Source organism: Lutjanus erythropterus, chromosome 20 (genome assembly GCF_056507025.1).
Source record: "Lutjanus erythropterus isolate fLutEry1 chromosome 20, fLutEry1.hap2, whole genome shotgun sequence".
Lineage (NCBI taxonomy): Eukaryota > Metazoa > Chordata > Actinopteri > Lutjaniformes > Lutjanidae > Lutjanus > Lutjanus erythropterus.
The window spans coordinates 3,822,270-3,849,611 of record NC_139336.1 but is presented as its reverse complement, the minus strand read 5'-3'; the positions used below and the strand labels follow the sequence as shown (position 1 = coordinate 3,849,611).

General features: G+C 37.8%; 2 protein-coding genes across 2 annotated transcripts in view; one reads left to right on the top strand and one right to left on the bottom strand.

The window, feature by feature from the left end:
- Positions 1-6,385, top strand: part of ptpa (protein phosphatase 2 phosphatase activator) — a 39,186-nt gene extending 32,801 nt beyond the window's left edge. Inside the window, exon 10 of the mRNA XM_084745376.1 lies at positions 5,253-6,385. Within this exon, the coding sequence (XP_084601502.1) occupies positions 5,253-5,327 (75 nt within the window). The 3' untranslated portion in view covers positions 5,328-6,385. The remainder of the gene's footprint in view (positions 1-5,252) is intronic.
- A 13,382-nt stretch (positions 6,386-19,767) lies between these two features.
- ier5l (immediate early response 5-like) lies at positions 19,768-21,631 on the bottom strand. Its single transcript, XM_084746381.1, has one exon. The coding sequence runs from the start codon at positions 21,473-21,475 to the stop codon at positions 20,585-20,587; it is 891 nt and encodes a 296-aa protein (XP_084602507.1). The 5' UTR covers positions 21,476-21,631; the 3' UTR covers positions 19,768-20,584.
- Between the last annotated feature and the right edge of the window lie 5,711 nt (positions 21,632-27,342).

The following is a 27,342-nucleotide window of genomic DNA, read 5'->3' as shown; positions in this document are numbered from 1 at the left end:
CTGATATGTCTGGGCAACTAAAGTTTTAGGTTTGCTAAAACTACTCAAACTGCTGACACAATCCTTATAGAAGAACCAAAATACAAATTTAGGAGCTAATGGAAGCAGGAGTTTAAGTGTTGAGAATATGACACATATAAAGGTTAATTTGTGTGTTGCCTTAACATACAAATTTAATAGTTACCCGAAAAAAGAAAAAAAGTCAAACTTTTCTGACAACAACAAACATAGCAACACTGAAGGAGGTTGTAATAACATACCTCTTGAGAAAGAGACAAAAGTGATGGCGGTGGACGGAGGATTCTTTTCACTAACTAATTGATGTCAGTGTCAAAATGTCAGTTCCAATAATTAAGAATTTTTTAAATAGAATTATTGGCTATATTGCCCCCCACAATATCTAGTGGTACTGCTCCATTTTGTCCATATTCATAAGCTTTCAGAAAACATGCACAAATACGGACAAAGTGAAGTCAGAGTAAGGACAGACGGCTCTGTCCATATCTGTATCTAACGTTAAGCATAAATTAACCTTAAGTGTGAAATATACTGCACTTTGTGCCCCAAGTTTCCTCAGTTAGCCAACAAGTGTTTCATTAGAAACAATGTCCTTAGAAAACACAATCACAATTCATGGTAAAACAACACAACACAGTATCACAGTTAAAGAGGGTTGTGTTAAGCTGAGTTGAATTGCCTTTTCCATATGACATATGGTTACATTTGGGCCATCAAAAATGTACTTTGGCCACCAAATTTAGTTGTGTGGTGTCGATGGGGCCAGTGCTTTCTATCCCTGCATTCCAACTGAAGACGTATGTCGACAAGAAAATAGATAGTATATAGTTGCATTTTCAAAAAAGGCTCAGTGATTTCCTAAAACATCTTGGCAATGTAGTTTTTAATCAAACGTTACTGAAACGGGAGGAAATGGCGTGTCTGTTAGGGACTATTTTCAGCAGCGAATTAATCCACATTTGGCGCTCTAGTGAATATTTGAGACAGCAGGACAGTGTATGTGGGACTGAGTCAAATTATCTACAGTCTGTGTGTTCATGGTAATGAAGGCACACGTCACACATTGCAACAGTGTGGCTAACTGATGTGTTTTTAATCATTTTTGGACAACAATGGAGCTTTGGCTCAGAGGAGGCAGATTTATCTGGCTTTGATACACACACAATACTTTTTAGTAGATACACTGATTGTTAGTTTGGATCTGCACTTGGGATTTGTTGATAATAAGAAAAATATAGAATATTAGTAGTATGTAAAGTGTGATTTGTATGTAGCGTGGACAACGAATAAGGGTACAAATAGGGATAACTAACTTAACTACATAACTTTTTTCACCACACCTTAATTCAGTCTGTTAATACATTTAAATAAGCTAGTTTTCTCTTATAACTGACGAATAGCCCACAGTATTAAAGCCTTGAAATGTTTTGTATGAAAAGTTTATCTGTGATCAATGACCTTCTGATTATTTTACATTTTTTTATTGATTAAATATCAGAGGCAAATTTTTCCACCCCAGTTCTGCCCAGATGATCATGACTGATAATGTCAGTGCACAGACAGACGGACTGAACACAAGAGTTCAATTCCACCGTGTTCCCTCAGCACAGCCTACCAACCCCCACTGCAGACACCCAAAACCCCCACCCCTGCCCCCCAAAACTGTGTCCATGTCCATACGCACAAAGAGCCTCGTCTGGGCAGGTCCCCGGCCGTTTTGAAAATGCTCACAGTGAAAGGCCAGTGGGAAGAGTCAACAGCAACACTTTAGGTCAAGGTTAGTTCTCCTGGTTTGGGCTTCACTGAATGACTGTTGTAAAGACAAAGGCCCTGTATGTAATCAGATACTGCCACAACTTCCATCACCTGATGATGAATGACAAGATATTTATATTTTCTGCACTTAGTAAATTATAATTGTAGGTAACCAGTGTATCTGAAATAAATACTGGAGTAACAGAAAAATGCAGTAGAGTGATTCACAACCCTGATTGCAAAAAAGCCCAGAGGACATGACAAACACGATCTTCAAAAACAGTCAGTGGCAGCATTTCTGGATGTTGTTTATATATATACTTTGCATGGTAGAGTCCTAACTGCCATTTGTTAATTGACAGCGAGAATGGTTTTCTGAAGTGTTCCAGAGCCCATGTAGTAATATCCTCTCTACAATCCTGTCAGTTCTCAATGCAGCGCTGCCTAAGGGGTCAAAGGTAACAGACATTCAGTGTTGGTTTTTGTCCTTGCTTTTGGCCTTAGGTGCAGAGATTTCTCTGAAATGTTTGTCTGAAACTTTGAAAAATGTTACTAATTGTACATGGTGAAATCCCTAATTTCCTTGAAATTGAGAAATGTTGTTCCAATTGTTGGATTATTTGCTGATGCAGTATAACAAAAGAAGTGGTGAACTTTGTGCCATCCTCCCTTGTGAGTGACTGAGCCTTCCAGAGATACTGATGTGACTTAGACAGTGATCAGCCCCAGTATTAAAACCACCAAGAGGTAAAGTGAATAACATTGATCATCTCATTACAGTAGCATCTGTCAAGGGGTGGATATATTAGGCAGCAAGTGAGCAATCAGTTCTTGAAGGTGATGTGTTGGAAGTAGGATAAATGGGCAAGTGTACATATCTAAATGACTCTGACAAGCACCAAATTATGATGGATAGAGGACTGAGTCAGAGCATCTTTCAAAACGACAGCTCTTGTGGGGTGTTCCCAGTATGCAGTGGTTAGAACTTACCAAGGAAAGAGGTCCAAGGAAAGACAACTGGTGAACTGGTGACAGGCGCATGGGCAACCTAAGCCCATTGCTGCACACGGGAAGTGAAGGCCATACCATCTGGGCCAATCCCTCAGAAGAGCTACTGTAGCACAAATTGCTGAAAAAGTTCACGCTGGCTTTTTGAGAAAGGAGTCAGATAGGGTTAGGTGATGTCTACTAAACTGGCATATGACTATGTCCACATTGAAACATTGCAATGAGTGATGATGTTATTGCTGTGGTCTCGGTACGACATGTCCATCACAGCAGCAACAGCTTCTTTTTGTTTTCTCTCCCACATGTCAAAAACAGAGGTTAGGAAATAACTCTATGGACACGCTGCCTCAAATAGAGACGGTTTTTAAATCCCAATGTTAGAATGGTAGAGGGTTCAGTGTTCATTGACTGTCAGCCCTTGCAATGGACAATAGTATCATACATCAGCTCAACCCTAGTGTCACGCAGTGCATCACAGCTCGCTGCATAAAGAGCTGCATAACTGGAGACCAGTCACAGTGCCCATGCTTGACCACCCGTCCAAAGCCAAATGCACCTAAAATGTGCACTTGAGTGTCAGAACTGGACCAAGGAGCCAATGGATGAAGGTGGCCTGGTGTTAACAAGGTGTTGACTTGGCTTCCAAACTCCCCAGATCTTAATCCGATCAAGCATCTGTGGGATGTGCTGGAACAAGTCTGATCCATGGAGGCTCCACCTAGCAACTTACACGACTACCACGGGACACCTTCAGAAGTCTCTTGGAGTCCATGCTTCGATAGGTCAAAGCTGTTTTGGTGGCAAGAGAGGAAGCTACACAAGATTATAATTTTAGACAGGTGGTTTTAATGTTGTGGCTGATCAGCGTATGTGGCTTTTACAGGTCACCCAGCAACATTTTTAACCATCTCCAATCTGTGGTTTTCTTTTCAAGTCTGTTTACAGAGAATTCAGAGTTTTTCTTCTAAACTCATTCTACATGTTAGAACATAGTTGCTGAATAAATGTGTAAAGACTGAGAACTATGTAGTACTGAATTGTGGAGTTAGACCAGTTACCTTTTGTTCAAAATTTCAGATCAGGATATTTTGGGCAGACCTGCAACATGGGCCAGTGATGCCCTGGAGCCATGGTCCCCCAACACTCCCCCACTCTCCACCCTCCCTCACCCTCCCTGACAGTCAGTTACAAACATACCTTCAGCGACGCTCTCAGTCCAAATCAGCCCAGCAGTTCACTTCAGCTCACTTCAGTTCCAACAAACTGACGCCCATCAAACATGGCTGGACATGTTTAAAGAAGGTACTAGACAGTTTCAGGTTGTTTTCAGGTCATAGTGGTGTTTTACAGAAACAGTGGAGTGGACATGCAGCATTTCAGAGCAAAGGAAACTGCTCATTTTTTCATGATTTTGAGATCTGATTTTATATATTTTTTAGTCATTCAAATTTGGCTGGGTGGACAGTGACAAACAGTTACTGTTGCTTTACACGATCTTTAATGTCATCTCCAGCAACATCTTTTAATAGGGATGTAATGATACTATTTTCTTTCCAGATCGAATACATGTCCCTCTTGTCTAAGAGCTAATTAATTCCTACTTGTCATTGTTTAGGGGGGACAGGTATGACTGCGGTTCCATGTGTGCAACAGTTTAGTTTATCCTGCTGTGAACCCCAAGAGTGAAGTTGGGTGTACTGCGCTGTCAGGCAGTTTTGGTGAAGATTAACAGGAGACTAAAGAAGAGTACTCAATGAAATTGTAGCAGCTTGTTACCAAGAAAAGAAGGTTGTAGACTGGTGGCAGCGCTGTTTTTTTCTTTGTCTTCGGACTAGGACTTATTGGACAGTGGCTGGCTGCGGTCTACAGGTGCACTCTTTGAGGTTGTTTCAGTTTTACATACAAACAGTCGTCAAAGTCACTGCAGTCATTAGTGGAGACTGTTGCTGATGATGGCGTGACCAAAAAAGAGGGTAAGCATCAACAAACTTGTTGAACTCTACATAGTGTTGGCTCTTTAGATGTTTTATCAAGTTGCATGTGTGGAGTGGCTATTTTTTGTGATGTGGTATCAGGTATGAGGTATCAGAGTAGTTTTATGAGTATGAGTATGTGAGGACAGTAGCGGACTGATACCTGATACTGCTGTTGGTATCGGTGCATCCCTATCTTTTAACCAACTTCAGAATATGGTTTTCTCTTTGACATAGACATGCCTAGCACATAGTATGTCCAAGTACAGGAAAACAGAAAGGAGAAAGTTGACCGTGATTCTGCTGAGTACAAAGTTTGCGCAACTGTGATCGGAGAACAGAGTGACAAGGCACAGAAACAGGTTTCAGGCACTGTTGGACCTGTCATGCCCTTTATTTGAAGCATACCAGTGCCTTAACTATCTTTAATTTAAATCCCTCCATTTTTTGCTCGTTTTTCTTATGTTAGTCTCTTTTTTTTCCCTCTTCCATTTGCAGTGTTTGGAGAAGTTCCCTGTGATCCAGCACTTCAAATTCGGCAGCCTGCTGTCCATCCAGCCAATGAAGCCTTGACGCTCATGCCCGTGCGCACAATGGAAAGACCAAAATCCTGACAGTTTTCCCTTCCCCCGGCATCCTCACGTGCGAATACAAGAGTAGCAACAATCAACCACACGTAGTTCGACACACTCATTCCCACATGTACACGCATGTGGTCATGGAAGCTTGTAGGCCATCCATAACTTTAATGCAGAGCATGTTGTGGATGACCTCTGTGATTTTGGAGCATCTTTATATTTTTGTCATTGTATTTATATAATGGATAGAGTTTGAATCTGCTCCTTTTTGAGGGATAGAGAGATTTTTTTTTGAAGTGTGCTCATTGAAGTTTACTGCTTGAATTTACCTCAAAGTTTGGATAGGTAGGCTCATTCACAGTGTGAATTTGAGGTAATTTCTTGGTTTTGCTTTTAAGGCCAAATGTTTTGACTTTGTTGCAGATGTACCAATATTTTAATTACCCACGTCATCCCAACATGTAAGACACATTAATAATTTGCTAAGAAATAACTGTGTTTGAGTGTTTTTTCCTAAACAAAATGTCTTGACATTTCAATGTCCTGCTCAGAGGGAAAAGTAAAGGATTAGATCTATAATGCTTCTATAACAACTCATCCAAAACAGAATGTACAGAGTTTCTTTCACCATTACTTCATGAAAAACCAGTTTAGGTTTGATTGCATGAAATCTAGTGTTATTTTTCTCTCATAGTCTGTCCCTAACCAGTCACTGTCAACAGTCAACACCCATGTCTTCATTATAATAGTCCCAGCTCACCCCAGTCTTAAGTTAAATCTGGTCGGTATTGTACATAGATAAACCATACCTGAATCAATTCTTGTGGTTGTGCTGTGCAGCTTTCTCATCAAAATTCTCAATTGAAATATTGTAGTTTTTCTAATCCCAGATTTGACTCCAAAAATTAAACGAGTGTTAAATTCTGTTTCAATTGGTGCGGTTTGAAGATCCTGGCATGTGTTTTTATTTAATGAAAGGAAAAGTTATTTTGTGTTATTTACATTGACCTGTCAAACCTGATTTAATAAATTTCTCCCTTTTATCATCTTTTATCTGGTGACACCACCATGCACTTTTTTTTCTGTGTTCAGTTCCATGTTCCATTAAAGCCACTACATGTACAGTCTGAACATTTCCACCTTGGCACCCCTCAGTGGTACAGAAATAAGACAGCAATGCTCACTGCTAATTAGAAAGATCTGTAACACTTTTTATTAATGTGCTTGTAATACGCTTTAATTTATAAGTAATAAGGACCGTGTAAGATGCTTGTTACAATAATATGTGTAAACAAGACTGTGTTAATAATAGCATAATAAACATTCATCGTTTATTGTTTATTGATTTTAAAGACATTTATAAGAACCTGTTAGCAGTTTATAGATGGCTTTAGACTGTTAATAAAAGTCTTGGGTTTCTAATACCATTACAAACACATGTGTTAACTTAATTTAACTAACTTATCTATGATGTCATTGTTAAACCTTTGCTAAGTTTTGTTGTTGCTTTATCAGGATTTTTACATCCTTTATTATGCATTTATTACCAGTTCTTAGCAAGCCTGAAAATAGTAATAATTTAAAGAAAATCTGTTAACAGGTGCATAATAAAGGATTAATTAACTCAATAAGCAGTGTTCACACTTTCATTTCTGTACTCCCCAAAAATGCATAGTTAACTGCTTAATAACTGCTTAATAAATGGTTAATTAACCTTATTAAGCATTGTTCATACTTTGGATCTGTTACCCCCAAAATGCATAGTTAACTGCTATTAAATGCCTAATGAAGTATGTAAAAGGCTTAATGAAGCAACAACAATAGCTTAATAAACGTTTAACAAAGACATGATTGGTATTTTAGTTAATCTAAATAAATATGTTTGTAATGCCATTATTAGCCATTATAAGAAATTGATAAGGCTTGTATCAACATTCTCAAGCAGTCAGACTGCTTATAAATGTTTTACACTTACATAGTCTTATTAACACACATTAGTATTACTAAGCAAATTATGTGGGCCTTATGTAAGGGATAATGTACAGTGCTGCTATTGTTACAGGGTAATGTAGCAAAAAAAAAAAACTGATTTTATTACTCCTCTAGAGTCTATGATCAAAAGTGTGTCCATAGCAATGGTCTGTTCTTCATAACAATGGTCTGCTATAAATAAAAAACAGGCCTTAGAATGGTAATTGACCAATCAGAATCAAGTATTGAACAAAGCACAGTACCTATTAAATAATGCTCATTATAAGTACCTTAATATTAAGTGTTACCAAAAGATGCTATGATCATAAATATTTGGCACATAGAGGTTTTAAGTGAAAACAATTAGTTTTGTCTCTTCATCTTCATTTAGCTGCATCATGTTAACATCAACATTTTTGTTTGAATCTTTTAAATCAGGCTCAGTTGCATGCAAGATAAAGATAAGATTTGTTTGTACAAAGGTTCTATGCAAGTCAAATCGGATTCAGCAAACTCGCTTGTTTCAGCCTGATGAATACCACATGTTCATGAAACGGAAGGAGTTTGTGTGATTTCATCAGCAGCAAAATCAATGTCCCAAAATTTGCCTTATAGGGCTGGCTTTTCCGCTCCGTGTGTGGCCAAGTGTTATTCACAAGAATTTTACCAAACAATAAAAAGAAGAAGCGAGGAAACAAGATGACTCTGCGCGCTCTTGTTTCCTCTGCTCTGGCAGATACTGGCCACCCTCTTGTTCTGAGATATTTCCACGGGCCCTGGATCTCGCCAGGCCAATCACAACTGGGATGAAAGGTGGAGGAGCCTCACCGGTCCACATTTGAAAAGTCACTGTCAAACTATGCAGTGGCGATCTTAATCAAGATTTCTGCATTGACATATCTCACCTCAGATATTTTCCAAAACACACGTGCCAAAAAAGTTCTCTAACATCCAGATTTACTTCCATGGTATGTGGCCCACTGAGTATGTGCAATTGTGTTTCTCCTGCTGGCCCCGCCCATGACTTCCCCCTCAGCCTTTAGACTTAACAATGTGATGATGTCACAGATCTTTAAATCTCTTCTCAGCTTGAGGAAGGTTTTACAGATCATTGGGTCAAATCATGTCCTACCAAAAACAACAAACTAAATTATTAATACAAACACTAATTCCAATTTTTATCAGAATTCTCTTCTCTTATTCTTTAAGGATTTATTCATGTGAAATATTTGTCATGTATGAAATGTTTTTGTTTGCTTCATTTTTTTGTCCTTGAACTTGCTCTGTGCAGACAGGAATACAAAACATTGAATAGTTTAAAACGTAAAAAAAAAAAAAAACGTCGGCCCTTTAAAGTTGTGTCCCAGATTTCCATCAACATTGTCAGATTTTTACAAAATCCTGATTTAATCAGGCATAAAAAAGGTCAGCTTTACCCTAAGGACCCCGTCTCACTTCCTGGTTTAAAAAAAGGCAGGAATACTGCTCAAGCACTGGGAAACTTTGTATTTTTCAACAAATTCATTAAATAATATTTCTATCAGATGTCTTCTAAACAATAACATGTCGACTCTGTAGCCCTTCAGTGAGAAGTGAGTCAGGGGTCCTCAGGGTATAGCTAAACTGAAATTGTATTGTGATTTGTAAAAATCTGACAGAGTTGATGGAAATCTGGGACATTTTAATAAAAATAAATCAGTCAAAAAATGAAGATGATTATAATTTTTTACACCTGTGTTATCAGTTGGTATTGGTGGTTTTAGATTTTAACACGTTTTTAAATTGTTTTTCTGTTTGTTTTTTTCTGGACAAAACATTTCATGAATTACACGTATTTAAAATATATATAAATCCTTAGAGTATAATTTTCTTTTCTTTTTTTTCTTTTAAATAGGTGTCGGTATTAATAATTTTTTATGCTGTTTTTTTTTTTTTTTTTCGGACATGATTTGTCCCAGTTCTCAAGAATGGGTGATTTGGACAGTATTACACTTTCTTTTAGTTCAATTTTGCATAATTTAAACTCTAAATTATTCAGATGAAGGCACTATGATTTCAAGTCAAATGAGTCACTGTCTGTACTCGAGTCATCTGACAGGTTTGCACAAAAGAGAAAATTCAAAGTAGAAAATGGGTTAATGCCAGAGATTTTTCAAATCGGGAATTGTTCGGGTCATCCGCTGGTGCTTCCTACATGAGGCCCTTCGTTTTATTGGAAATAGACTTGGGCTTGCTGGTGACCCAGAGATGAACCGAGCAGTGAGGCAGATGGATTCTGAAATGAGGGGATAAAGTGTTGAATATTACATGAGTCAGGACACTCGAACTACTCCTCCATGTGAAGGAAGATCGTTTTTTTTTTTTTTAACAGCTGTGGTTAACAGGAGTAGGGGAACTCCAAAACAACATGCAACAGTCCTTTTTTTTTTTTTTTTTAACTTACTACGAGTCCTCATAAGGACTGGAGTGGAATTCCCCTTACATACAGGATGTTGGGCTGCAGAGCAGAGAGGGAGGAATGAAGCTCGGCAGGCAGGGGACGACTGAGGGACTCTCTGTTCGACTGCTGTAAGAGTGAAGGTGTGTTCTTCAGAAGAATGAAGTGTCCCCTGCTGAGATGCTCTACAGATGAATCAACGTATTATCATGAGATCCTGCCCCTTGACTCAGAGAGCAAAAGCACTGGTGCTTTCAAGTGATCCTCTTCACCTCACAAAGTCTGACAGTCATCTACTAACTGTGGCACATACTGCCGGCCTTTTAATCTTATGCATGTCATGATAGAGAAATTTAAGTAATATTTATGTTTTAGTTTACCAGTTGTCCAATGTGTTGAAGTGAAGCATCACAACTACTCATTCCAGGGTATCAAAGAGCTTTTCTTCTGCTGGGATTAACCCCTCAGGTGTTTTACGAGGGACAAGGAAATGACCAGCCATGAGTTTGTGACGACCGCCTGATTTCACGGTTCACAAGTGAGTGTGTACAGTAGATTTTTGGGGTACAAATCTGAAGGCAAAAGAGGCTGAATCTGTTGGCCTCATTTGGAGGAATGTTTGGAATGGGACAGCTGCGTCGACTCGTTCTGACTCGTCTGGGCTTGAAATGTGGACTCGCATGGAGGCGGTTTCTGAAATGGGATGCAGCTGCGGATTTAAGATGGTGGATAGCAGAGGTGGAAGTACTCAAGTCCTGTGCAAGTTCAGGTGCTCGTACTTCAAAAACATTTTTAGATTTTATACGTAAAAGTTGTGGCGTTGTCCCCAAACCTTTTGGCTTGTGTCTCCTTGTCAAACATTTCAGAAGACTATGAGTTGTCTCAGTTCTACCAAAGAGGGATTTTTCCTCCTACCTCCTGATGGTTTCATTTAAATCACTATTAAATTACTATATTACTATAAAATAGCTAAAATTATAATCCTTCCCTTTAGATCTATCTGATGACTCCAGAGTTCAACTCTTGGTTGGGAACAGTAAACTAATAGTGACTGTACACATTCATTCATCAGGAATAATTCAATAATGGCATCTTTAATAAAATATCACCATTTTTTTCTGTAGAATAAGTACTTTTATATTAATCAGTACTTAACATTCTGTCTTAATTTTCAACATTTCAGCTTTATCCTCAACTTTTCACAGTTTGACAGTTGTTCACAGTGTTCAACATTTCTTTTTTCTTTGTATCCTATTTCTTCATTCTTTATTCTCAGCACCTAGATATTATTCTTGAGATTTCAGCCTTATTTTCAACATTTCAACATTATACTGAATATTTTGACTTTACTCCAAACATGTTAACTTTATTCTCAACATTTCAACTTTGTTCTGATTTCATTTGTAACATGTCAACTGTTTTCTGAACACTTTGACTTTATTCTTGATGTTTCAACCTTATTCTCAACATTGCACATTTGTACTTTATTCTTGACCATATTATCAAAATTTAGACTTAATTCTCAACATTTTGACTTTATCCTCAACAATTAAGCTTCATCCTAAACATTTCAGACTAACTATATTCTCAACATTTCAACTTTATTCTTGACATTTCAGCTTTATTCTCAACATTTCAAACTTCTAAATATTTCACAGTTTGACTGTCTTCTCAACATTTCGACTTTATTGTCGACATTTCAATTTAATTCTCAACATTTCTGCTTTGTTCGCAACATTTTGACTTTATTTTCAACAGTTCAACTTTATTCTAAATATTTCACGATTTGACTTAATACTTGCCGTTTAGATTTTTTATTCTCAACAATTCGGCTTTGTTCTTGACATTTAGACTTGATTCACATGTCACATTTCACACTTCAACTTTATTTTCAACATCTTAACTTTATTCTCAACATTTCACATTTCAACTTCATTCTTGACATTTAGGCTTTATTCTCAACATTTCAACTTTCATCTCAGTATTTCACATTTCGACATATGTCCATAATCCTCCTCTGTACTTTTTACAGCACTGTTGGACAGCAACAACACAAACATCCAGGCTGCATTTGTCCCAGAGTTTACACTTCACTTTTATCCAAAGCACCTTCACTTTTTTTTTCCTCATACACATGCGCCAGGAGCGATCTTGGATTCAGCATCTTGCTCAGAGGCACTTCAACATGACAGGAACCACCAACTCTGAAATGAATGACTGAGCTGCTCTACCAACTGAGCTACAGACACTTTACATCTGTACAAGACTGAAAGGTATGAAAACCCCAAATGGTTTAGGAAATTAATAAAACATATAATATCACATTTCCTTTATTTGAGTTTTTATTGGCTTAATTATTATCATTTTCAGAATAACATGCAAAATTATTGTTGATTAATTTTCTTCCAGGAGAATTCCCTCATGGCTGACACTGTGACCTAATTTGTTTTATTATGATATGCAAATAAGATGCAGCATACTCTGTCCTCAATATGCGAATAAGACCATAACCTAGTTTTCAATATGCAATATTATTTAATATTCAAATGGGGCGTGGCCTGTTTCGTCCATTGTGAGCACGCTTTGTTTTGTTCATCGATCACAGATTCTTTTATTCACATACACACAGGGGCGTGTCTATATTTTCCTTTGAATTTATGATGAGGGGGTGTGGCCTCTGATATGTATTTGATATGCAAATGACATGTAAAGTAATGAGTGGACCACTACGGTATTATGCAAATAAGGGGGTCTGTATGTAAATACAGGCGTGGTCTATTTTTTCTAAAGTATGCAAATAAGAGTGTGACCCTGTTTGGGTGTAACTTCATCTATGTCATCCTATAGTACAAATATATGACTAGAATCGTGGAAACAGGAAAGTTGCTGTGTTTTACTTCAGTTTGCAAGTAATCAGAAGTTCATTTGCCACTTTTTCTCAATGTTCTTATGATAAACTGCAGTGGACTGTGTCATCTTGTAGCAGAAAACACAAAAGTTTTGAATGTGTGGAAACGAAAATGACTTTACCTGTCAGTCTGAAAGCTGCAGCTACAACACACATCTGTCCCAGAATAATCCTGTAATCTCATTCTGTTTTAATTCCTTTAAGGGTCATTGTAGCTGATGAACAGTGAGGTGAAACTGTGATATTTTCTGAGGGATTTGTTGTACAGTAAAAATCTCGCAGTTCTGACCACACCCAACAACATCCAACAGCGATGCTGGGTGTGGTTAAAGGTTAAAAGGCATGAAACTCGTAAGAACGTGTTTGTAGGATTTAGTGGCATCTAGCTGTGAGCTTGCAGATTGCAAACACCTCGCTTCACCCATGAATTCAATGGGCAGTCAATTGCAGTCGTTACCCACTCATCCACGCCTGTATTAGAACGTATGGTGGCCGCACAAAATGGAATGGTTGGTTTTTCCCTTCTGTAGATAAAAAGGACTCGTTCAAAGCTCATGAAACACAATACTTCTTATTTGCAGGAGACTATACATGAACAAAAACATTTGTTTTCCATTTCTGGTATATATCAGTGATAAATCCATGTAAACCTTAAACACTGGACCTTTAAACCAGGCCTTTAGCGGTGTCGCTACACAGAAACATGTTACAGGGTTGATTTGAAAGCTTGATCATCACACCACAGTATTTTCAACACAGTCATCACTCAAGTAGGTACTTGTGTTAAAAAAACACTCTGGTAAAAATAGAAGTACTGATTCAACTTCTTTACTGCAGGAAAAGTAGAAAGATTCAGGCTCTGAAATAAAAAGTATAGAAGAAAAAGGTGTCCTCTGAAGGACATTTCTACCGTCTGTTTCTGTGAAAAGCTAACTCTCTCTCTCTGCAGTTGAGTCTCCTTCTCTGTCTGTTCGATCTGGTGCCGTCTTTTACATGTTGTTACGTCGTTTTTGTCTTGTTTCATCTCGTTTTCTCATTTGGTCTTTCATGTTGTTTTTGTCTTGGTATGTCTTTTATGTTGTTTTTGTCTTGTTACACCTTTATTGTCATTTTTGTCTTGTTACGACTTTTTCATCATGTTTAATTTTTTAAGTCCTTTTTGTTTTGTTAGATCTTTTATGTCCTGTTTTGTCTTTTTTCTCTTTTTACATCTTTTGTCATTTTGTCATCTTACATTATTTTTTCTTATGTCTTTTATGTTGTTTTTGTCTTGTTACATCTTTTATACCTTTTTTTCTTTTGCCTTTTTTTCTTGTTACTTTGTTTTTGTCTTGTTATGTCGCATCTTTTTCATCTAATTATGTATTTTAAGTTGTTTTTGTTTAATTATGTCTTTTTTGTCTTGTTAAGTCTGTCGTGTGTGATATGCACTGATGGATACACAGAGGAATCATCTTTTCTACATATTATTTTTCCGTCCATTTAGGTTGAAGTCTTGATGTTGGGAAAGCAGCACACAGTGATGCAAAATAAAAATAATCAACAATCCTCCTCAAATGCATTCAAACTAAAGTAACGAACCTGTTTTGAAAATGTAAGAAGTAGAAAGTACAAATATATGTGTTCAAATGTAGGAAGTAAAAGTAAAAAGTTGTCAGAAAAATAAATTCTCAAGTAAAATACAAATACCTGAAAAATCTACTTAAGCACAATAACAACATATTTGTATTTAGTTACTTCCCTCTGATTTTCAGACGGTTGTTTACTCTGTTCACAGTAAAGTGACATCAGCCTTATAATTTATTCAATCTGGAGGGGGGAAAAAAGTAAGTAACAAAACAACACCAGTCTGGTTTACATTGAAGACCAAACCTGGTTAAAAAAAAAAAGCAGAGTTTTCACATGTGTCCACATTAGCCTGGACCTGGTGGACCTGGTCTACATCCCAATCCCTCTGACAAACCCCCCCTCACTGACCTCCCCTCCCCCCACAGACCTCTGTGCAACCTGGCTGACCTGCGTGATCTCTGCTGCTGCTGCTGCCACAGTCTGCCTCCCCCTGCCTGCACACCTATTCCCTACAGTCCACCCCCACCCAGCCAACCCCTCCCTTCTGCTGTCACATGCCCCCCCACCCCCACCCCCCCACAAACACATCAACCCCCTCTCCTGACAAAGCATGCCTCCCTCCCCCCTCTGCTACCCCCCCCTTCCGTGTCTCTGTTGTCTGCCCCTCCTCCGACACCCAGCACCCCCACATACACCAACACCACACACTCCCTACACCCCCGTCACGTCACCCCCACCACCTGGTATTGTCCTTTAATGTGGAGGGTAAAATAAATAAGAACATTCCACAAATAAGTTGACTGTTAGTGTGTTTATTTTATTTAATGCTTTAAATGTATATGTTTTCTTTTCTTTTCTTTTTTTTGTCTTCTCATATCCACTTCCCATTTTATTTTATTTTATTTTATTTTATTTTATTTTTGTCTGCTCATATCCCAATCCCATGTCGTCTTATTTTATTTTTATTTATTTTATTTCATTTTAGTTTAGTTTAGTTTTGTCTTCTGTTATGCACACGCCCTCCAGTATTTTTATTTAATTTTATTTTTGTCTTCTTAGATTTGTTAGTTCTTAGTTTTGGTTGCTTTGTTTTGGTTTTCTGAGTGTCTATACTTTTTTAATATTTGGTATATATATATATATATATATATATATACATATATATATATATATATATATATATATATATATATATATATATATATATATATATATATATGGGATGTAACAATATATTGAATATTGCAATACCACATTTTAAAAAAAATCTCACTGGAAGTCCATTTTTTATTTATTGTTTGTTTCTTTTTTCCTAAATATATGTATTTTTTTAACATGCAAAAATCAATAAATAAAAGAGAGAATAGACTGTGACCATATCTGCCATAATATTACCTGTTTTATTATTTGATTATACTATTTTGTGATTTTGTTATTAAAGAAAGAAAGAAGAAGCACTTTAAATTAAAAGGAAAGTGTAATTTTACATGAACAAAAATGCAAATCAGATTTTATTATTTATTTAATCATTTTTCTAATATGAAATAATGTTTCTAATATCACAATAAACATCATACCATGGACTTTTAGCATGGCATTATCATGCCTTCAGTTTTGGGTATTGTTACATCCCTGATATATAACAGGATCAAACCAGATCAAACTCAAATATCAATTCAAATATTGAATGAAATCCATAATTGCATCATGTGAATGAAAAATAGGGGAAATCAAATCAATAAAAAATCACTGATGCTGCAAAAGTAAATCAAAGATTTTGATTGTATGTGTGTGTTTGTGTGTGTGTGTGTGTGTATGTGTGTGTGTGTGTGCGTTGATGGGTGTGAGTCTGTCCCAATCCAGATGGAGGAGCTGTGCATACACCATGAAACAAACCCATTGTCCACAGCATTTGTCAGCAGCAGAAGGCTGAGCTGCGGTTTGTCTCTGATATCAGCTCATGTTGTTGTTTTGTTAGATTCTTCACATTCAAGCAAAGACTGTGTGTGTTAATGCAGATGCTGTCAGTAAATAATCAGATATTGAATCCATTTCTGCACAGTTACACAATGCATTGTTCACACTGCCTCATCACTTCCATTACAACCTACCAACCGCGGGTTATTATGGGTAGCGGCAGCTGGAAAAAGCCTGCAGAGCTGGAGGAGCAGACGAGCAGCAGCAGCGATGGATGTGATGTGCTGGAGCAGAGCTACGCAAGAGGAGAAAAACGAGGCAGCTAGGAAGAGGAGGAGGGTGGAGAGAGAAAGAGGAGGAGGATGAGGAGAGGAGGAGGGGTGTCGGGGGCTGGTGAGCGGAGAGCTGGAGGGAGGGTCAGCCTGAGGTGGCTCTGCTCTGCATACACAGCCCCACTGATAGCTTCATTCATTGATTTTAAAGAACACCACCAAGTGGCACAGAGCAGAGATAACAGGACTCAAAAGTTTTACTGAGGGAGGAGATTCCCGCCTGAGATGAGGAGTGTCACATGTGGGACAGGTGGTGCATTGTGGGTTGGGGGGCAAACTTAAAGAATGGGCCTTTTCATGACATTTAGAATAAAGAGGATGACGAACTTTACCAATTTCAGATCAGTAAATATGTGATGATATATTACCTGAGACACTTTGGCAAAATGCAGTATCTTTGTAGAACCTGATATATAAACTGTGTAAGCAGAAAATCCAAATGTGAAATACTTAATATTGATCCCTGGGGGAAAATTACCTGCAGTTTTTCTCATTAAAGAATAGACTATAAAACACTGTGCATGAATTTAGTGGAATGAACCAACATTTTCTCACTAACTTAACGTACATATATGTGTTTTAACACTCAAGTTAAATGAATTCATACAAGCAATATGTAATAACTGCATGCCCAAAAATGAGTACAATCTATGGTTGAAGTGAGTTATTTCCCCCTCCCTCCTCCTCCTCAGACTTGAGGAAGCTCAGGCAGGCTGCAGGAGCTCTGCAGGAGCACAAGACAAATGTGACATCGTAATTTCACAATAACAAATGACACCGAGTCCTCCACTATAAGTTTATCAGCTGTTTATAACTGTCAATTCTCTGTCAGTGTAAAGTTCAGCCTGTTATCCTGAAAACAAAAACCCACTGCTCTGAAATAACACACTCTGGAGTTGGAGTTCAGTGACTGCCTGTCTCACTGCTGCCAAACTCCATTAACAGTTTCCTCAATTTCAAACTCATTCAGTGATAATTCGGCTTTAATTTTAAGTTTCCCTGATCTCTGATGATACATATTCTAGTTTTTTTTTTTTTTTCAGGTCACTTCAGAACTTCTAAACATGAGTTGTTCTGACTTTTGAGTCAAATAAATGTGTAGTTTGAAGAAAATCTATCTATGGTCAGATGACCAGTGTGTAGGATTTCGTGGCATCTAGCTGTGAGTGGGAGTGAAAAGACGGTGACATGTAGCTGAATGTTCAGAAAAAGGGAATAAGTGGACCTTGATATGAGTTTTTTTTCCTCATTCATTTTCAAAATACTGTTTCCAAAGGGAAATATAGGAATAAGACATGTTGCAACCATCCCCTGTTGCAACCATCCCTAGTCTACCCTAAAGCCAAAAAAGCTAATATTATATGAATAATATTTATAAGTTATTGCCAATGTCTTTATTAATGTAAAATAATTTAGCTCTTTTTAATATAATAGTTATAAGTCATTAATACCAGTGACTTTCAGGTTGCCTGGTTGTGAAATGTAACATCTGGAAAAGCCTTTTTTTTTTTTAAACAAATTGTTAAAGGAACACTTTCTTTTGTTGAGAAGATCAACACCACTCTATATCTGTCCATTTAATACAGCTAGAGTCTGGTTAGCTTAGCTTAGCTCAAAGACTGGAAATGAGGGAATACAGCTAGCATGGACCTGTCCAAAGGTAAAGAAATCAGCTTTCCTTTAGCACCTGCCTTCAGATCCAGGCTAGCTGTTTCCCCCTGCTTCCAGTCTTTGTGCTAAGCTAAGCTAACCAGCTGCTACCTTTAGCTTTTAATTTAATACTAAGTGTGCTATTGATCTTCTGTGGAAGCCTATGTCTGCCACTATATACTATAAAAAAACAATCCTGTGAGTCATTACAATGAGAAATTTACTCAAAACAATGACTTAGTATCTAAAAGTAATGAGAATTTTGAGTTTTTCGTTATTTTTGAGATACTAAGTCATTGTTTTTAGAAAGTTTCTCATTATTATGAGACATTAAGTGAGACATTTTTAAAAATAAAATATGACTTAGTATCTCAAAATAATTAAAGTTTCTCGTTATTTTGAGAAAGAAAGGATTCACACCAATCAAATGATTTTTAGCAAATGATTTATCACCTAGTAATAAAGCTATTACCTATGAACCCTTTTTAAAGGGCGTCTTGCTCTGGCTTATTACAAATATGCAAGTGTTTTTCATAATGCTATCATTTGTTACAATAGCCACTGTACCTCACTCTTATTCTCTCAGCATTTAATGATAACAAAGGGCTTTATAACTGCAGTCAAACACAACAATTAAGATTAAGGTTTTCATTTTTTATTAAGATTATAAATTTTTAACAAATATTTTCTGGAACAGTTTTACCCGGTGATATACAATTTAGTAAGCACAAAAATACAAGAATAACAACAAAATATGTAGAGAATGGCTGAATACTCTCTTTATTTTGGTACACATAGTGCTCATAAAGCTAATGCGTGGATTCTCAGGTTATGGCTAAAATCATGAGTTTGCCTTTTTAAAACAAAAGGACTAAGATCATTCTTTTACAAAACAAAGTAAAAACTCACAAAACCAAGACGTGTTGGAATTATGAATCGCTGTGAAGGCTTTGAGCAACAACCATGATTGGGAAAGGAGGGTGTCAAACTGCCTAAATAAGCCGGACTGTGCACTGTCACACACTGGGGGCGGAGGTGAGGTGACGACCACAGTAAATAGCCCAAAAAAGTGTTACAGAACTGAAGTGTTGGCACTCCGTTAAGTGATATGAGCTGCTGCAGTCCATGTACCTTTAAAAGTGTTCTTGAACGTGGTGTTTCACATGACGACAAACTGCTCAGAATGTGCAAGGTCCGTTTCAAACTGGAGCCCGGGACAGGAGAGACATTCAGTCACTTTCTATTTATGACAATAGCTAGCAGTAGTGTGCATTGGATTTAAGGCAACGGAAGTCGATCCATTTCATCAGTCACAAAAGTGTGTTGTGTAGACATGTATATCTCCCATTGTGACAACAAGAGAGCCTGTACATGATACTGTATATATGGCACAAACTCTTTCCCCTCCCTGCCAACAACTATTGTCATTAAAATGCTCATTTAAATAGCTTTTTTCTTTTTCCTGCAAAAATAAAGTTGATTTAGACCTTGTAGGGGAAACCTGGGCCAGTTGTAACGCCTGTTTCAACCACCACACGTGTGAATGATGTCACCAAGTGTACACGTCACAACATGTTACTGACAAATGTGCGCTTTGAGGTATAATTCTTGACACTTTTATCTTCAACAGATTTTGAATTTTTGTTACAAGTGTGTACAGAAGCTAGCTAATGTCAGCAGAGTCAGTTGTAATGTATGCTAATACAGATGTTGCTAATTTTTCAAAAAAGTACCTTGTTGGTGGGGCTGCAATAAGCAATTATTTTCATTGCTGATTAATGTGTCAATTATAGTCTCAATTAGTTGTTTGGTGTAGAAAATGTTTTTAAAAATTTGAAACGTGTATTTCCTAAAGCCAAAGATTACATTCTCAAATAACTTTTTTTTGGCCACAACCTAAAAATATTAAGTTCACTGTCATAGAGGAGTTCAGAAGCTGGAATCCAAGAATTGCCACCTTTTTTTAAAATAAAAAATTTACTTAAATAAATTGCTTATTAAAACAGTTGACAGTTAATTTGATAGTTGACAACTCAATTGATTAACTGTTGCAGCTCTACATTGCAACAAACTTTTGCAATGTTCAAAAATGACATTTAGAAGGTAGGGATACCACACTTTATATATGAGAAGCTAATTAATTAACATTTTTATCCATGACAGTGGTGACATATTGTTTACTAAATCTTGTGTGGTCACTTAAAAGTGTCTCCACAAAATGTTTCGTGAAGGTGTAACTGAGTAAAAAGTTAGCACACAAATTGCGTCATTTTCTGCGTGAAATGTTGTAGTTATGTAAACTTTCTCGGAGAACAGTATGGGAGTGTTTCTTTGTTAACAGGGCCATTAGGCAAATGTTCCCAAACCAACTGGCAGAAAATTGTTCCCCGCCGGATTTCGATTGCTAAGACTTTGTTGAATAACATGTTACAGCTGACCCAGGTCTCCCCTAAAGTAAAGTGTTCGATTCAAAACGCCACTATCGCCCGGGTCCATGCGCCCAGACTGGCCAGGACCTGTTTGCTACAGATCTGTTCCAAGTCCGCCTGCCTGCTCAGCAGCCCTGAAAACCCCGATCCGAAGATGGAGATCAGGTTGGAGATGTTGGAAGTGTCCGTGTAGTCCGGCTGTGGGTACAAACAGTCCTCGCGTTTCGCCCTTTTGCGAGCCGCTGTAAAATCCGACACTTCTTCCACGTCGGACACGCAACACCCGAACTCCACCTTGCGCTTCTTGGCCGGGGACTGTGCGCCCTGGCCGCACTGGAGCGCGTCGCAGCAGCAGTCCTGGTGGAGGTAGCCGTTCTCCACCGTGGTCACCACATGTGTGTCCAAGTCCAGCACGGTGGTTTTGTTGCAGTGCGCGCTGCTGTTCGTGTTAAACTGGTCGCAGTGGGAGACGGGGGGAGCCTCCATGCAGCAGCTCCGGTAGTAGGACGGCTCCGGCTCCTTGCTGTCGTCCTCGCAGAGCGGGGAGCAGCCGTGGAGAGCGCTCGCTGTCCGGCTTGGCTGCGCTGCGTCTCGGTGGCACGCAGCGCCGCACAGACTCGCCTCCTCGCCGCAGCAAGCAGCCCGCGCCTGCTGCTCCTCTTCGTCCGCGTCCTCCGCGTCCAGCTCCAGCGGGTTGAGCTCCTGGATCTCGTTGCAGACCGTCATCACCTCCTCGTACTGCTGCATCCTGTAGATCTCCGCGTACTTCTCCTTGATGTAGACCTGCCTGGCGTTCCTCAGCACATAGGACACCAGCAGGTTTTTGTGCAGCTTGATGCCTCCTCTCTGCGTCCTGGAGTTGTGGATCTTCATCAGAGAGATGGAGATGAGACTCTGCGCGTCCACTGCGCACTCCATGGTGTTGATCATCGTGATGTTCTCCTCTCCGGGAGAGGAAGACCGATTCTCAGCTATCTGAGTGGGAAGCGTTTTGTTGGAGGAGAAAGGTTCAAGTCAGCTCTGTGGAGACACATTGGACACGACGATCCGCCTCCCGCACACAGCCAGCAATCATTTGCAGATGGCCTGAAAGCAGGATATATATAGTCCAGACGCAGGGTCCGCCCTCTGCAGGAGGAACCAATCAGCTGCCCGGGATCTGCTGAATGACAGACTGGCGCTCTAGAAATATGTCGCTCCTGACCAATCAGCGCCAGGCGGTTCCTCTGTACTATTCAAATTCCACCCAGGCTGTCTAACAGGAATGTCCTCATTTCAGCTGCAGCAGAGCTGGGACTTCCAGAAAACCAGTTAGTGTTCCGGGTACACATGTTGTATCCAAATCCAAACGATAAAGTAATCACAGTTCATTTTAAAGTTCGGATATCCAACTGAAAATATTTCCTCCAATTTTTTGACCTAGCCCATAACTTAATCTTGTCCCCAAACTGTGAGACAAGAAACAAACAAATAAATAAGTAAAAGCATTTGCAACAACTTAATTATCTGAACACTGAAATTAATGACAATCTCATGAGACAGATTTCATACAAAATAGTCATAACGAACCAAAAGTTGTTATTTTTGGTTCTGTATTTCATAACTCTTCAATTTGAGAGCATGTACTTGTAAAAACAAAAGTTACCTTTTATTTGTCCTTTTGTGGGATTTGATGAATATAAGGCAAATATAGGGGAGACCTGGGGCAAATGTAACACACTCAATCAGAAACAAGCCAGAGACGTGACACTTACTCTACACATTCTCAGTGGGTTCCTCTCTCTGTCTGTCACTTCACACCCACAGAAGTTTTACATAAAAAAACTGATGTTGAGGTTTTAAAGTTGTTTTTTGAATCAGCAGTACTTTTGTTCTTCTGTCTAAAGTTTAGATGACTGCAAATGTAAACTTGCATCAATTTTATTTCTAGGTCATGAACAACCTGTGCTAATATTGGTGTTGCTAGCTATACGGGATTACATCATTGTTGCAAAACTGAGCTACATATTGAGCATATTTCACTAAAATTTAAACATAAAATTACTTTTAACTCAATTCAAATAATTTAAATTTAGTTACCATTAGAATAGTTGTCTTGTCCTCTGGAAAACAAATATACTTTTGCTTTGAATGCATACAACATATAACATAATTTTTAAATAATTTTATTCATATAGGGAAAAAAAGTATTTGATACATCCTCCTAGGGATTCATTTTTAAAAAATTAAATGTAGATGTCTAAAGTCTGATGGAGCTGACGTTTTACAGAGTTGACAAAATGTAAAAAAAAAAAAATCATTTCACAGGATAGTGAACAGCCATTTTGTTTTTTAAAGTTGCTCAGAGACACATCTGATTGCAATATCTATATCTAAATATTCTCTCTCTCTCTCTCTCTCTCTCTATATATATATATATATATATATATATATATATATATGTATATATATATACATATATATATACGTATATACACACACATATATACATATATACATACATATAAATATATATATATACATACATGTATAGTAGTCTGTGAATTATGTAAGAAATATTTTAAAAAGATTCAATTGGCCCTGGTCTCCCCTATAATAAACCCAACCATATTTTTTAAAGACAGGTCACAGACCAGTATCATGCAAGTGAAATATGGGTCCATGTACAAACCATTGAAAGCAGGCTGCCAGTCAGTGAGGAATGTGGGGGGTTGGAGAGGTTGGGGGGGGTTGTTGAAGTCATCCTCTGGTTTCACTGATGACGAAATACTCAGTCGTCTGGCACATTAGCACCACAGCACTGCTGAGAGAGTCGTACAGACTGTGTATTCATAAGGAAGGAAATACAAAGACCTGGAGGAAAGTACCTGTTTAAAGGGTCAGTTCACCCAAATCACACACACACAAAAACAAAACAAACAAACTTGCCTCTGGTGGTATTTAACAACGCATAAAGCTTCATTCTCCGGGATTTCAGCCTCCAGCCCAGTACAATGGAGATGAATGTAATTTTATTTATTTATTCTTTTATTTTTTTTATTGATATCTGAGTCCAATATTTTATCATGAATGTTATGAATACATATGTAATGAAATATGTAATGAATATTCAACACTACAGACACCAAAATTTGTCAGCATAAATTTAGGGTATAATAAATAAATAAATAAATAAATAAATAAATAAATATTATTTTTAAAAGTGTCTTTTCAGAGACTGTGGATAATCAACAGACCTCATGGTCAAGTGACTACTTTCTGCCAAAGAAACAGTCCCTATATGGCATTTTTATAAAATTGTTATTACACAAAAGTCCATTCACCTCCATTGTAATGTGGTGGAGGTTGAAATCGCAGGGACAGATGCCATGGAAACCTCCAATAGGGATCACTTCTGCTTTGTTTTGGTATCCTGCTCTTGCTTCGTAAACTCTGTTTTTAAAGGTGCAATAGAAATAAAGCACTACATCACAAGCAGATGATAATTAAACCTCGTATCTCCATATTTTAACTTTTTTAAAACCATAAATTAGTGCTATTGGTCACCTTTTATGTCTGTCTGTGAGCATTACAAATCTTTAACAGTTGAAAAGTATTGATTAAACAGGGTATTTCAACAGTATTGGACATACAAGGATTCTGCCTGATATTTACAATATTATACATTAAGTATGGCCCTTTTACTTACTATGGCCAGAAACCACCAAACAGAACCACAGTATCTGTGGACATTAAGCAAAATGCTCCTTTTAGCAGTCTGGAGCTACTTATGCTAAAGCTAATGTTGTTATCTACTAAAGCTATATTAACCCTCCGGTGATTTGTATGTTGCATTTATATCTACTTCTGCCTTCATGACTATCTTTTGCTTATCATGATATCAGTGTGCAGGCAGCAGCAGCCTCAGTGGAACAGTATCCATGTGGAACCAGGAGGCAGAGTATCATGGGAGAAAAGTAAAAACAAAACAAAAAAAGACTTACCATAGTTTTGATTTTTTCCCCCAGTATTTTGATATAGTGATGTCATTAAGTATGGGCATGCACACACATTTACACATTAATGTACCTTATATGTTTACTCTCATTACTAATATTATAGTATCTTACAATTTCTTACATTTCTGTGTATAAAATTGTATTTCACAGATAAATAGTACCAATAATCACAACACAACAGAGTGGCACCGTACATATATTAAATAAAGCTTCCATGCTCTTTTCTCAGGATGTGAGACTTCTAAATCCATCCTCCACACTCCATCATGAAAAATATTTTCATTTTCATGATTGAGCCTAAATTAAATGTTTTTAAAAAATATAGCAGGCTACATACAAATGACACAAAAGGCACATTTAAATTATTTATTAAACAGTTAGTGCAAAATAACTGTATAGATAATCAATAATACTTGGTGGGACTTGGGGTGGCCAATCAGATTTCAGAGGTGATTCCAGCTCTGGAAACATCCCTGCATATAACTGGTTTTAAAAAATACAACACAAGGTAAATAATCTGATAACAGTGTCACTAAAGACTGTCTCACAGTAGATGCAGTGACAACACATAAGCTAACGCCACTATGGCTGAAAACTGTGCCACTAATGTCCACTAGATGGTGGCTCCAAAAAACAGGATTCCAGTCAGAATGTCCCACCTTCTCCTCTACTGAGGCTCTCAGTTGATTTCTTCTATGTGTCATGGTGTCAGTTTGATCAGCAGACTCTGCAGCTCCTCTCAGCTCTACAGGGTGTTTTAGCATCTTTCAGCTCATGTACATATTTCAGTGTTTTGGTTCTGTCTCAGCTCTCTCATCAGCTTCATTTCCACAGCCGTTTTTAGTGACAGAGGTGCTGTACACTACCTGCCCAGCACCAAACAGCAAAAAAGACACTCTTAATAATTAGCTGCGTGGAACGTTTAGCTGCTCTAAGAGAATGAATATTAGACTGACATCTATCAGGTGACCACATGAATGCTAATGTTCCTCTGTGTCTGCTGTGTGTGTGTGTGTGTGGATCAGTGGAGGACTCAGGCTGTCTGAGGGACAGGGGCAGCAACAATAAAAAGGGCACCCAGCTGTGCGCGGTGGGGCAGCAGCACGGCAAAAATCATTAAAGGTGAAACAGTTCCAGTTCCTAGTTTTGATTAATACTGTTTTATTGTACAACAACTACTACAGCTCTGTAATGGAAAAACACACAGGGAACTATTTTACTATTTAAAAGCAATTTGAAACCAAATCATTTTTTAGTATGTAGGGCAGCCTTTATGGCACTTCATCACATTTGAGTCCTGGAGGGGCACTTTAAAGGGCACTTTGCTATATTTTGTCCACTAGAAGTGCACCCTAGAGGGCACCTTTGAATTAGGGTGGCAAGGGGGCCATGCGTGTAAACATTACAACTATAATAAATGTAACTAAAATAAAAATTTCTTCAATTTTTATTTCAAAATACATCATCAGAAATACTTCAGAAAATACTGTGTTCTTCCACACAAACTGCTGTTTTGACTGTTTAATGTTTAAGAGAGTTCCTGGGTCAGTGTCATCATTTTGTATTTGGTGTTTTAGTAGCACTGTATGACTGCCTGCCCATGTAAATAAAACAGTACACATCTTCAGGGAGGAGTCAGGAGCAGCACTGGCTGCTAACCTGCTGACATGTAGGAATGTTTTGGGGAACACTGCAGACAATCAGAGTTACAGTGAGTCACTTTGAAATTTCAGTTTTGGCTGATATGTCGATTTTTTTCTGAATTTCATGCAGAATCTAAGGCCAGATCTGGTGCCTTATATCAATATAGTTAAATCTATCAGTTCAGTTTTACACCTCTGTAACTGTTTGCTTATGTTATCACCACATAAACTCAATATAATAAAAATATGTGACCAAAACATGAATGAATGCAGCTTTCATAGATGTTTTGGTGGTACATGTGCCCTATTATCATTATTTCAAATATGACAATATATTTGAATATTCTGAATTAAGCCTAATTTCAAACGAAGCATTTCATGTAGGAAATGTTGCTATTATTCTGGTTTTAGAAGCATTCTTTGGACATGAATACACTGCATTCTGCATGTGTCCCAACAACAACACTGAACTGAAACACACCTACTTTTATACATTATGCAAGTCTTGGATATCAGGAGGTTTTAGGATATGCTGTACGTCTTTCATTACATTAGATGGAGTATGCATGGCTGCATGTAAACAGGAATATTAGTGGAATATTTACTCTCACCAGCCATGTAAACATCATAGTAGAAATAATGTCATTTTTAATGAATAACTGAGGTATGGACGTGACTTGGACTCGAATCAGACTCGAGTCTCAAATCTGATGACTTTAGATTCAACTCGACAGAATCAAAAAAGACATGCAACTCAACTTGAACTTAAACCCCAATGACTCGTGACTTCAGTCGGACTTGAACCTTTTTGACTTGAAAAATACTTGATACCCAAACCCAAAGATTAAAAAGTCTTTAATTTAAGAATTGTTTATCCACAAATCAATTCATTTCCCTTCATTTCCTGAATTAGCTAACATTAACACTATTCATTCTCTATAAGTCAACACTTAATCGTCCAGATCCACTTTGTCTGAACCAATCAGACAGCATCCAGTCAAGCTGTAGGAGAGAACCACAAGTAACCAATGTTACATTACTGAGCTCCAGTTGGAAAAAAAAATGACACAAAAGATTGTATACAAAAACTACGAGGTGGTCAACAAGAAAACCCTAAACAAATTTCAGTGTGCAAAACATGCGGAAATCACAGACA

What these genes read in the sequence shown, in the direction of transcription:
- ier5l (XM_084746381.1), bottom strand. Translation starts at nt 21,475, where the DNA reads ATGATCAACACCATGGAGTGCGCAGTGGACGCGCAGAGTCTCATCTCC.